At 44.0% G+C, this 12,181-nt stretch overlaps 2 protein-coding genes across 2 annotated transcripts; both read left to right on the top strand.

Moving 5' to 3' along the window:
• Positions 1-347: 347 nt before the first annotated feature.
• Positions 348-2,604, top strand: GJA9 (gap junction protein alpha 9). Its single transcript, XM_032160318.2, has 2 exons — positions 348-1,668; positions 2,540-2,604. Exons 1-2 carry the CDS (start codon positions 348-350, stop codon positions 2,554-2,556), a joined length of 1,338 nt encoding a protein of 445 aa, XP_032016209.2. The 3' UTR covers positions 2,557-2,604.
• Positions 2,605-2,987: 383 nt separating this feature from the next.
• Positions 2,988-11,587, top strand: MYCBP (MYC binding protein). The gene is made up of 5 exons (XM_032160321.2): positions 2,988-3,171; positions 3,372-3,444; positions 8,479-8,527; positions 9,084-9,213; positions 11,369-11,587. The coding sequence occupies exons 1-5, from the start codon at positions 3,088-3,090 to the stop codon at positions 11,411-11,413; spliced, it is 381 nt and encodes a 126-aa protein (XP_032016212.1). The 5' UTR covers positions 2,988-3,087; the 3' UTR covers positions 11,414-11,587.
• The last annotated feature ends 594 nt before the right edge of the window (positions 11,588-12,181 follow it).

Genomic DNA, 12,181 nt, shown 5'->3' with positions numbered 1-12,181 from the left:
AAAATAAAAAAAATTATCTGGGTGTAGTTGCACACACCCGTAGTCCCAGCAACTCAGGAGGCTGAGAGGGGAGATGATCGCTTGAGTCTGGGAGGCTGAGGCTGCAGGGAGTTGTGGGTGCAACACTGTACTCCAGCCTGGGCAACTCTGTCTCAACAAACAAACAAACAAAGAAAAAACCCCACAGCTATCTAGGGAAAAAGTAAAGCAACCAGCGTATAGAAGTGACATATTATTATATTTTCACCATAGGTTTGCTTTAAGAAATTGTGCTCCCTTCAGAATGGAAGAATTTATCTGCCTCTTATTTGATGTGGATCAGAGCTAAGATGGCTGACTAAATAAACATGGGGGACTGGAATCTCCTTGGAGATACTCTGGAGGAAGTTCACATCCACTCCACCATGATTGGAAAGATCTGGCTCACCATCCTGTTCATATTTCGAATGCTTGTTCTGGGTGTAGCAGCTGAGGATGTCTGGAATGATGAGCAGTCTGGCTTCATCTGCAATACAGAACAACCAGGCTGCAGAAATGTATGCTACGACCAGGCCTTTCCTATCTCCCTCATTAGATACTGGGTTCTGCAGGTGATATTTGTGTCGTCACCATCCCTGGTCTACATGGGCCATGCATTGTACCGACTGAGAGTTCTAGAGGAAGAGAGGCAAAGGATGAAAGCTCAGTTAAGAGTAGAACTGGAGGAGGTAGAGTTTGAAATGCCTAGGGATCGTAGGAGATTGGAGCAAGAGCTTTGTCAGCTGGAGAAAAGGAAACTCAATAAAGCTCCACTCAGAGGAACCTTGCTTTGCACTTATGTGATACACATTTTCACTCGCTCTGTGGTTGAAGTTGGATTCATGATTGGACAGTACCTTTTGTATGGATTTCACTTAGAGCCGCTATTTAAGTGCCATGGCCACCCGTGTCCAAATATAATCGACTGTTTTGTCTCAAGACCAACAGAAAAGACAATATTCCTACTATTTATGCAATCTATAGCCACTATTTCACTTTTCTTAAACATTCTAGAAATTTTCCACCTAGGTTTTAAAAAGATTAAAAGAGGGCTTTGGGGAAAATACAAGTTGAAGAAGGAACATAATGAATTCCATGCAAACAAGGCAATACAAAATGTAGCCAAATATCAGAGCACATCTGCAAATTCACTGAAGCGACTCCCTTCTGCCCCTGATTATAATCTGTTAGTGGAAAAGCAAACACACACTGCAGTGTACCCTAGTTTAAATTCATCTTCTGTATTCCAGCCAAATCCTGACAATCATAGTGTAAATGATGAGAAATGCATTTTGGATGAACAGGAAACTGTACTTTCTAATGAGATTTCCACACTTAGTACTACCTGTAGTCATTTTCAACACATCAGTTCAAATAATAACAAAGACACTCATAAAATATTTGGAAAAGAAGTTAATGGTAACCAGTTAATGGAAAAAAGAGAAACTGAAGGCAAAGACAGCAAAAGGAACTACTACTCTAGAGGTCACCGTTCTATTCCAGGTGTTGCTACAGATGGAGAGAACAACATGAGGCAGTCACCCCAAACAGTTTTCTCCTTGCCAGCTAACTGCGATTGGAAACCGCGGTGGCTTAGAGCTACATGGGGTTCCTCTACAAAACCTGAAAACCGGGGTTCACCTCCTAAAGGTAACCTCAAGGGCCAGTTCAGAAAGGGCACAGTCAGAACGCTTCCACCTTCACAAGGAGAGTCTCAATCACTTGACATTCCAAACACTGCTGATTCTTTGGGAGGGCTGTCCTTTGAGCCAGGGTTGGTCAGAACCTGTAATAATCCTGTTTGTCCTCCAAATCACGCAGTGTCCCTAACAAACAATCTCATTGGTAGGCGGGTTCCCACAGATCTTCAGATCTAAACAGCGGTTGGCTTTTAGACATTATATATATTGTCAGAGAAGTAGCCTAGTGGTGGTGGGGCACAGAAAAAATAGATATGGGCAGCTCTAAAAACCAGCTGTTAAGACAGACAACTGCAAACTCATTTAAGCAAGAGAAAAACAGCTCTAATTCGAGATTGTGAAGGGACACTTCTAAATTCAAAGACATAGAGTTGTCAAATCAGGATTTTTTTTTTTTTAAACGATATCCTTTCGAATGTGTGTAACCGATTCTGGGAAAATCAAGTGTTCAGAATTGAGGCTAAATGGTTTGATCAGGTTTTCTCTTTGAAGAGACCATAGCCTTAGGAAATGGTTCTTGATCTATATAATTCCACCTTGGACGCTGGGTTAATTTTGTTTGCCCCTGGAACACAATCACTTAAGTTTCCTTCTAGACTGCATCCTGATGTGTCTTGAGTATACTCACATGTTGCTACCTACTAAATAAAATCTTAAAAAGATCCGTGGCTTTCCTTCACCAGTTCATAGCATCGTGATTCATTGCTCGGATTGGACTCGGCTGTACTCACTGGACATCTAACCTCTCCACTTAATTAACAGTACCCACCCTACAGGGGTGTTGTAAGGATTAAAATTTAAAATACCCGTGTTTTCTACAGTGCCTGGCACACAGTAAGCGCTCCAAAGCTACTGCAAGCTCGTTACTGCTCATCCTCCAGAGGCCCACATCAAGTCTGCCACGACTTAAGGAGACTTCAAAGGTAAAAGCTGGAGCCAAAATATGTGATTCTAAACACCCCCCTCAGCTACGGCAAAGCACTGTGAGCACTTTCTCAGGACGTGAGTCAAGAAGCCCAGCACCTATGGGTCACCACAGTTTCCGAGGTCCCAGATGAGAAAGATGCGCTCGCTACCACCGTGCGGCGATCCTTCCTCTTGCAATAGTCTCAGTGCTCCCGGGCTCTGCCTCCGGACGCCAGGACAGAGCTACCAAAATCTCACCTCCTGCAAAGAAACCTAATTGCTACGGGGGCCGGAAGAGGAAGAGGTGCGGCTCCGCCAGCCAGAGGGGCGGGCATACGCAGCCTCCCTCGGCTCAGCCTGCTACGGGGGATGCAGAGCGTCCTGGTCGCCATGAAAACAGGCCACACCCCGGCGATCCCTGCCCGTGGTTCGCAAGTGCGCAGGCGCGCGCCCCCTTCCGCGCATGAGCAGTGCTGCTCCCAACCCGCCAGTCGCGGTCTCCGGCGCCAGCTACGCCGCTGCCGCTGTCACTATGGCCCATTACAAAGTGAGGGGGGCGCGGCGTGGCTGGGGGCATGCGGGCGGTAGCAAGCCGCTGGTCGGCTCTGGGTGGGAGTGGGATCGCGCGCGCAGGTTTGGGCGGGAGGGCCCCGAGGTAGCGAGGCGGAGGCGGGGTTGCCGGACTCCCAGCGCCTTCTTCCTGCTTGCCTCCCGGTCTCTGGCCACTGACCCCCGGTGTTTCTTCAGGCCGCCGACTCGAAGCGTGAGCAGTTCCGGAGGTACTTGGAGAAGTCGGGGGTGCTGGACACGCTGACCAAGGGTGAGCCTGGGCTAGGAGAGGGTACCTCGTGCCCTCGTCGTGCTCCCCGGCGCTGCCCCGTTCCCCGGCGGGCCGCAGCGTGGGGAAGGAGGGGAAACAGATGGGGCCCGTCCGGGGTCCAGCGAGGTGGGCCTCGGGGTTCGGCAGGGACCTGGCTGCTGGACGCCGCCCGGGTGGGGTAGCCTAGCTCCGCTACCTTCTCCGCACCGGGAGTGAAACTCTTGCAGCTGTTGCAAAGTCTCTTCAACTTCCGTTGCTTTGCCTCGAGCAGCCGCAGTGGACATGTTTGCCAAACACCTTCAGATCCCAATTCCGCCCACCTTACGGTTTTTGTGGAGTCCTCAGAATCTTGTTAAGAAAGTTTCCCTCCGACAAAGAGCAACTGGAAAAATGACCGATTTTCAAAGTGGGCTATGAAGTAGCTGAGTGAGCCTAATCCCCAAAGTAGGAGATTCATAGCGAATTTGGCTGTGGCTTTTCAGCCCCCATTCCTTAGTCTGTGTCAATTCTTATTTTGTGTGTATTTCATAGTTAAAGTAGAATTACAGCTTAAAGAGTTCTAGGGCATATCAAGGTGGTTACATTGTTTTCACTTTTTAAAATGAAAGCTTACTGTTAACGCTATATCTCTTCATTCGTGGCTTCAAGATCTAAGTTAAGTAGATGAGTAAAGTGTTGGAAACAGGAGGATTCCAAGGGGTAGGGTACAGTTTACTTCATTGGCTTAGCACTAATTTGAATGTCTGCTATGTGTCACTCAACTCACTGGGACTTTCAAGGGTGTAGAATGGAATTGTTGGCAGGGATGAGGACTTGGGTCATATAAAACTAGGAAGTTTGGGAAGTGGGAAATAAATTGGTAACTGCTCTTTGGACAGAAGCAAAGTTTAGAGGAAAATTCTAGGAGCATAACTCCTGGGTCTTAGCAGAAAGCAGGCTAGTGATTTTGAATTGCTGCCTATTTGGGGTTCAGATAATAGTTTACTTCTTTGCAAATAAACTTCAGCAAGTATTAAGGGACTACTCTGTGAAAGTACTGTGCTATGTTGTCTCTGAAAGTGTCACAGATGCTTTGAATGTCATTCCATCTAAAAACTCCATACGTTCATTTCTTTCATTTAATCATTTTACTCAGGTGTCTGTTCTGCACACTGGAGATAAGCAGGGGAGGATGAAAGTCTCGGCTCTCATAAGCTTATATCCTAGTTGAGGGAGACAAATACATAAACAAACATGTAGTGTCAGCTAGTGGTGTTACAGATAGAAATACAGCAAAGTTAGGGATAAAGAGTAACAGGTGAGGCCAGGCACGTGGCTCATGCCTGTAATGTCAGCACTTTGGGAGGCTGAGGTGGGTGGACTGCTAGAGGCCAGGAGCTCAAGACCAGCCTGGGCAACATTGCAAAACTCCCATCTCTTAAAAAAAAAAAAAATTGCTGGGCATGGTGTGTGCCTGTAATCTAACTACTGTGGAGGCTGAGGTGAGAGAATCACCTGAGCCCAGGAGGTCAAGGCTGCAGTGAGTTGTGATTGTGCCACTGGGCAACAGTGACACTCTGTCTCCAAAAAAAAAAAAGTGACAGGTGGGATGTGTGTGTCATTTTATATAGGGTGGTGGGGGGAAGGCCTTTCTTAAGAAGTAACTTTTGAGCAGAAACCTGAAAGAAACAGTTTCAGGAAGTATAAGGAGGCCAGAGTGGTTGGATGGAGCAAGTGAAAGACTGAATGGTAAAAGGCAGAAAAATGACAGTTGTAGGAGGTAACTGACTACACAGAAGATGTTGCCCAGGCTGGAGTGCAGCGGCATGATCTCGGCTCACTGCAACCTCCACCTCCGGGTTCAAGCGATTGTGTTGCCTCAGCCTCCCAAGTAGCTGGGATTACAGGCATGTGTCACCATGCTCAGCTAATTTTTTGTATTTTTAGTAGAGAGGTTTCACCATGTGGGCCAGGGTGGTCTTGAACTCCTTAACTCAGGTGATCCGCTCACTTCAGCCCCGCAAAGTGCTGGGATTACAGGTGTGAGCCACCGGCCTCCACTAGAATTTAACCTCTCAATCTCCTTGGATTTCCAGGCTCCTAAATAACATCAGCCAACACAGTATTGATGTGATTTATTAAAAATTTGATGTTCAGCTTCAAACATAGGTGCTTTACACAATTCTATTTGTTTTTACTTTTTATTTTTTTTTTTGAGACAGAGTCTCACTCTGTCACCCAGGAATGCCTGGCCTCAAGTGATCCTTCTGCCTTGGCTTCCCCAAGTGTTGATGTTAGAGGCATGACCCACTGTGCCCAGCCTCACAAATTTAATTTACATATACATATTTTTTCGAGACAAGGTCTCTGTCGCCCAGACTGGAGTACAGTGGTGCAGTCACATCTCACTGCAGTCTTAATCTCCCAGGTTCAAGCAATTCTCCCACCTCAGGCACCCAAGTAGCTGAGACTACAGGCATGCACCACCGTGCCCGGCTAATTTTTAATTTTTTTTTTTTTTTTTTTTTTTGAGACGGAGTCTTGCTCTGTCACCCAGGCTGGAGTGCAGTGGCACGATCTCGGCTCACTGCAAGCTCCACCTCCCGGGTTCACGCCATTCTGCCTCAGCCTCCCAAGTAGCAGGGGCTACAGGTGCCTGCCACCATGCCCCGCTAATTTTTTTTGTATTTTTAGTAGAGACGGGGTTTCACCATGTTAGCCAGGATGGTCTCGATCGCTTGACCTCATGATCTGCCCTCCTCGGCCTACCAAAGTGCTGGGATTATAGGCGTGAGCCACCATGCCTGGCCAATTTTTTTTTTTTTTGTAGAGTCCGGGTGTTGTCCAAGTTGATCTCAAACTCCTGGGCTCAAGCAATCCTCCTGCCTTGGCCTCTCAAAGTGCTGGAATTTCAGGAATGAGCCACTGTGTCTGGCCTAAATTTTTTACAGCTTATTTCCAAGATGATTTGAAATAGTTTATAACATTAAAACACTATGAAAGGATGGCTAAAGATAAAGATGATAAATCATTTGGAAGCTGAAGTATTTTAGCTATTTTGAGCGCTATATCAACCTCTAAAAATCCTGGCTGCGAAGGCAAAAAGGGGAGCATGATTGGGTATAGAGTTCTTGTCTGATTACAAGGAAGTGCATTTCATCTATAGAAAAGCACAGGAAACTTAGTATTTACAGTATCTTCTGCAATTATCAACCTTGTAAGTACCACTGACAAATTAGAAGCCGAAAGAAATTGGGTGGGGGAATAAGAGGAGGAGAGAGTAGAGTATTAATATTCATGTCTTATAAAATGAGGATTTGGCCGGGTGTGGTGGCTCACGCCTGTAATCCCAGAACTTTGGGAGGCTGAGGCGGGTGGATCACCTGAGGCTGGGAGTTCGAGACTAGCCTGACCAACATGGAGAAACCCCGTCTCTACTAAAAAGTGGTCATCTGTAACCACCACTAGAGGCTGAGGCAGGAGAACCTTAACTGGAGGAAGGAGAGTGGTGAAACGAAAAACCCAAATGAATTTCTCAAAAAAATAGTGCTGTTAAGTGTATTTAGATGAAGAGTAACTATCAGAACTCAATGTAAATTGTTAAAAATAGTTGCCCATTTGATTTTTTCATACTGTATATTATTTGGTAAGTTATTAAAACTCTAAAAGAACAAAAGGGAAGTATGTAAGTTGGTTTACAACAGGACTTGGGGTCTAGATATCTATCACTGGTTTTTTGTTTGTTTTGTTTTTTTGTTTTTGAGTTGGAGTCTTGCTCTGTCGCCCAGGCTGGAGTGCAGTGGCGCGATCTCGGCTCACTACAAGCTCCGCCTCCTGGGTTAACGCCATTCTCCTGCCTCAGCCTCCCGAGTAGCTGGGACTACAGCTGCCCGCCACCACGTCTGGCTCACTTTTTGTATTTTTTAGTAGAGACGGGGTTTCACTGTGTTAGCCAGGATGGTCTCGATCTCCTGACCTCGTGATCCGCTCGCCTCGGCCTCCGAAAGTGCTGGGATTACAGGTGTGAGCCACTGCGCCCAGCCACATTTTTTTTTGTGTGTGGTTACTTTTTTTGCTTTTATTAGATTTTTTCAAAGGGTTCCATGCACAAAAAGGCCAACCACTGATTTAGAGTTTTTTATCTAAGTAGTAAATTCTAGGAGGAATTTGTTCCATAGATGAAGAGCAAGGTAGTGCTCATATGAGTGATTAGATATGAAACCACTCAAGTATATCTTATTTTAATGTTGATTTGAGCATGTTGACTACTGGTAAAGTTTTTGGTTGGTGGTTATTTAGCAAAACAAACTTAATTTTTAAGACCATTTCTGAATTCAGAGCTTCTTCCGGTAATTACCATAGTCCTGTTGATTCTTTCCTAAATTCTCGAATTTCTTTCTTCTCACTGTTCTATCACTCCCATCACTCTACTGCAGGTTGCTGTCTTTTTTAAACTGGATTACCACATCAGCCTTTTAACTCTTCTTCCTGTCTTTATCCTTGTCCCACTCCAGCTGGTCCACATAGCAGTTAAGAGTGGATCCTGTCACTCCCTTCATTAAAACTGTTTATATGCCAACCAAATTTGCATGACTCTCCCTAATGTGGCCATGACCACCTTTCCAGCTTCCTTTCCTGCCAAATTACATCTCCAGCCATACTTGAATTTTCAGTTCCTCAATACATTGTTTTCTTGCTCCTGGGCCTTCCCATTTTAACTGAAACACTCAACCCCTAGGTATCAGGTCTTTGCCTTCCTTTAGGAAGCCTTCCCTGATGTCCTAGGCTTGCTTAGGTGTTCTTCCAGTGTGCTACTGCAACCCATTATCCAGTATTCCTGCTTGATAACCTCTGTCTAGTTCCTTGCATATCTTTTATGCTTGACTGTAAATTTGTTGAGAACAGGGACCTTGTCTGTCTTGTTGAGCATTGTATAGTCTTTGCAATGTGCTCAGCGTATAGTTGGTACCTAATATTTACTGGGTAATGGAATATAATTTCAGCCATTCAAATTTAATACGTCAATTGTTGCTTTTTCTGCTTTTTGATTTGCAGTGTTGGTAGCCTTATATGAAGAACCAGAGAAACCTAACAGTGCTTTGGAGTATCCTTTCATCTTTCAAGTCAGAAAAAGGCTTTATTTTGAAACTCTTATTTTTTTAGATAGATAATAACCTTTAAAATACTTCTGAATATTGAGAAAGTTACTTTTTTTTTTTTTTTTTGAGACGGAGTCTTGCACTGTCACCTGGTGGGGAATGCAGTGGCGTGATCTTGGCTTACTGCAACCACCGCCTCCTGGCTTCAAGTGATTCTCCTGCCTCAGTCTCCCAAGTAGCTGGGATTACAGGTGCCCACCACCACGCCCAGCTAATTTTTTGTATTTTTAATAGAGATGGGGTTTCACTGTGTTCGTCAGGCTGGTCTCAAACTCCTGACCTCGTGATCTGCCCACCTCGGCCTCCCAAAGTCCTGGGATTAGAGGTGTGAGCCACCGTGCCTGGCTGAGAAAGTTAGTTCACTTGAGTTTTTGGATGGTGATCTCTGGGTAGATATTGGTGGTAAAGTGGGTGACTCTGGTCAGGGATATTGATACTACTCTGTGCTATTTCATTAGTTTCATTCATGTCTAAGAAGTAAGTTCTTAACATTAATAATAGTTTTTTAAAGCATCACTTAGGAGCTGCTACTCCAGAAAATCCAGAAATAGAGCTGCTTCGCCTAGAACTGGCTGAAATGAAAGAGAAATATGAAGCTATTGTAGAAGAAAATAAAAAACTGAAAGCAAAGGTAAATTTTTAAAAAGAATTCATGTTAAAATAATTTTACCTGCAATAATTATATGATGAAAACCTCACTGAAATGGACGGCGGGGGAGGGAGGTAGGTGAATATCAATTTGAATTAATTGCAATGTAAGGCCAAAGTTATGCCCTGTCAAGAAAACCACAAGACAGGCCTGGCGCGGTGGCTTATGCCTGTAATCCCAGCACTTTGGGAGGCCGAGGTGGGCAGATCACGAGGTCAAGAGTTCGAGACCAGCCTGGCCAACATGGTGAAACCCTGTCTCTACTAAGAATACAAAAATTAGCCGGGCATGGTGGCATGTGCCTGTAATCCCAGCTACTCGGGAGGCTGAGGCAGGAGAATCGCTTGAACCCAGGAGATGGAAGTTCCAGTGAGCTGAGATCGCACCACTGCACTCTAGCCTGGGTGACAGAACAAGACTTCATCTCGGGGGGTAAAAAAAAAAAAAACAAAACCACAAGACATACTGGAAATAGGACAAGCAAAGAAGCAAAGTGTGGTCAAGAAGAGATTCTGGCTGGGTGCGGTGGCTCATGCCTATAATCCCAGCACTTTGGGAGGCTAAGGTGGGCAGATCACCTGAGGTCAGGTGTTCGAGATCAGCCTGGCCAGCATGGAGAAACCCCATCTCTACTGAAAATACAAAATTAGCCAGGCTTGGTGGTACATGCCTGTAATCTCAGCTACTTGGGAGGCTGAGGCAGGAGAATTGCTTGAACCCGGGAGGTGGAGGTTGTGGTGAGCTGAGACCGTGCCACTGCACTGCACTCCAGCCTGGGCAACAAGAATGAAACTCTTGTCTCAAAAAAAAAAAAAGAAGAGGTTCTTAGGAACCTGTATCACTAAAAGGATGAGAATATTGGTTAATGCCCTTTAAATGGTCAGTTCTGAGGTTCTTAAGCAGTTGATTTTAAGTAGACCAATATGGGGCGACTGCTTTGTAAATGGCACCTCTCAGAATTTGTACAGTTCATAGTCTGCAAGGCCATATGTGGTGGCCCTCTGTAAATTTGTTAGGACTTAATTTTATCTAGTGCTAAAGTTTTTTCTTTCTTTTTTTGAGACAGGGTCTCTGTTACCCAGGCTGGTGTGCAGTGGTGCAGTCATGTCTCACTGCAGCCTTGACTTCCCAGGCTCAAGTAATCCACCCACCTCTGCCTCCTGAGTAGCTGGGACTGCAGGCATTTGCCACCATGCTCGGCTAATTTTTAAATTTTTTGTAGAAATGGGGTCCCACTATGTTGCCCTGGTTGGTCTGAAACTCATGGCTCAAACGTTCCTCCCGGCATGGCCTCCCAAAGTGTTGGGATTATAGGCATGAGCCACCTCACCCAGCCAGTTTTTTCTTTTTTCAAAGTCCTGTGAGAATTTTCATAAACTTCAAATTAGTCAACTCTTAAGTCTTTGAGTTCTTATCACATTCTTAATCACACAATGTATTTTACATTACTCTAAGTATTTCTCATGATATATTTTATCTTCTCAACAACTTTGTGAGATCAGTGAAACAAGTACACAAGCCACTTTATAGGTGAGGAAACGAAAGCATAGTGAAGTCTAATAAGCTTCTCAACTCCAACAGGTAGTTGGCAGAACGTAATGTTAGCCTAGTGTTCTTGCAGGGAACCACACTTAGCATAAAAGAAAATGTAGTTATTTTAAATTATCCAAGATTCCACAATGTGTAATGCTAGTTAACTCTTTGGAACCTGTTAACTCAAAGACATTAGTAGTTGTTTATTGGCTGGCTAAGTTAAGACATGTCACTTAACTCTTTATCTACTTTTCAGTGGGTATTTTCAGTAAACTTTTGGTGGAGAGGAAGAAAGTTCCTTATAAGCAAATTAATCTTTGGGAAGATACAGTTTATTGCATATCAAGTATTTGAACAGTGCAGTCATGAACTGGAATGAAATTTTAGTTTCAAAGCAATTTTAAAGGTTTATATGAAAAGGGCTGTCATTAGATTTGATTGTATTAAATCTTAAATCACTGAATGATTTAAAATGGTTATAGAAACTGATATTAATACAATTTACTGACAATAACTAAGTTGAATATAATAGTTACCTTGTTTTACTATTTTTTACTCAATTTAGAATAAAATTCACCTAAATCCCTCTGTCTTTGCCCCATAGCTTGCTCAGTATGAACCACCTCAGGAGGAGAAGCGTGCTGAATAGGATTCTTCTCCGTTGAAAAGACAATGAAAAATGGTTTTGTATGACTTGAATAGTTTGTATAGTATATAATCTTTTCTGAACAGATGCTATAGAACTCTTTTAATATGTTTAATTCACCTATCACACTCTGTTAAAAACACATAGAATCATCAATAAAAACTCAATATAACTTTCTTTGGGTCTTAAAAGCAGGAGAATCCAAAGTAAATCCTGAACAAAACCTAAACACAGCCATCTAACTCATTACCTTAAAAGACATTCTGTTTATTAGTCTGATTAGGAATGATGGCACTGGTTGTATTTTAGCCAAGACAGTTTAGCATGGAGCTATTCCTTGGTGTAGTTCAGGATATGAACACAGGTACAGTCATTCTTTGAAGGTGACACTGTTCTGTATATTCTCTATAGGCAGCTGGAGAGATGCGTGTGACACAAGATGCTTTTGTACGGGTTCCCATGAATCTTCTGCTCTTGTTTGTGTAACATGGAACAAACAACTTCTTTGCCACCACTTTGCCTTAGATAACTGTGTGTGTGTGCCAGTTTGAACTCTGACACCACATTTTCCTTCTATGCAATCATCCCTTGTCTGATAATCTTGCATTGCTTTGCTCTGAGCTTTAGTGGGTCCTAGTTGCACACTGGCCTTTCTGTGCTGTTTTTCAATTTGCCTAATAATAGCATTTACCCTGATTGTAATTTATGTAACTTTAAACAGGATCACACTGTACCCCCTGCCTGCCTTATTTGCTTACTGAGCACAAGACA

Source organism: Hylobates moloch, unplaced genomic scaffold, assembly GCF_009828535.3.
Source record: "Hylobates moloch isolate HMO894 unplaced genomic scaffold, HMol_V3 SCAFFOLD_8, whole genome shotgun sequence".
Lineage (NCBI taxonomy): Eukaryota > Metazoa > Chordata > Mammalia > Primates > Hylobatidae > Hylobates > Hylobates moloch.
Note: the sequence above shows the minus strand (reverse complement) of the source record. Positions and strands in the feature narration are given on the sequence as shown.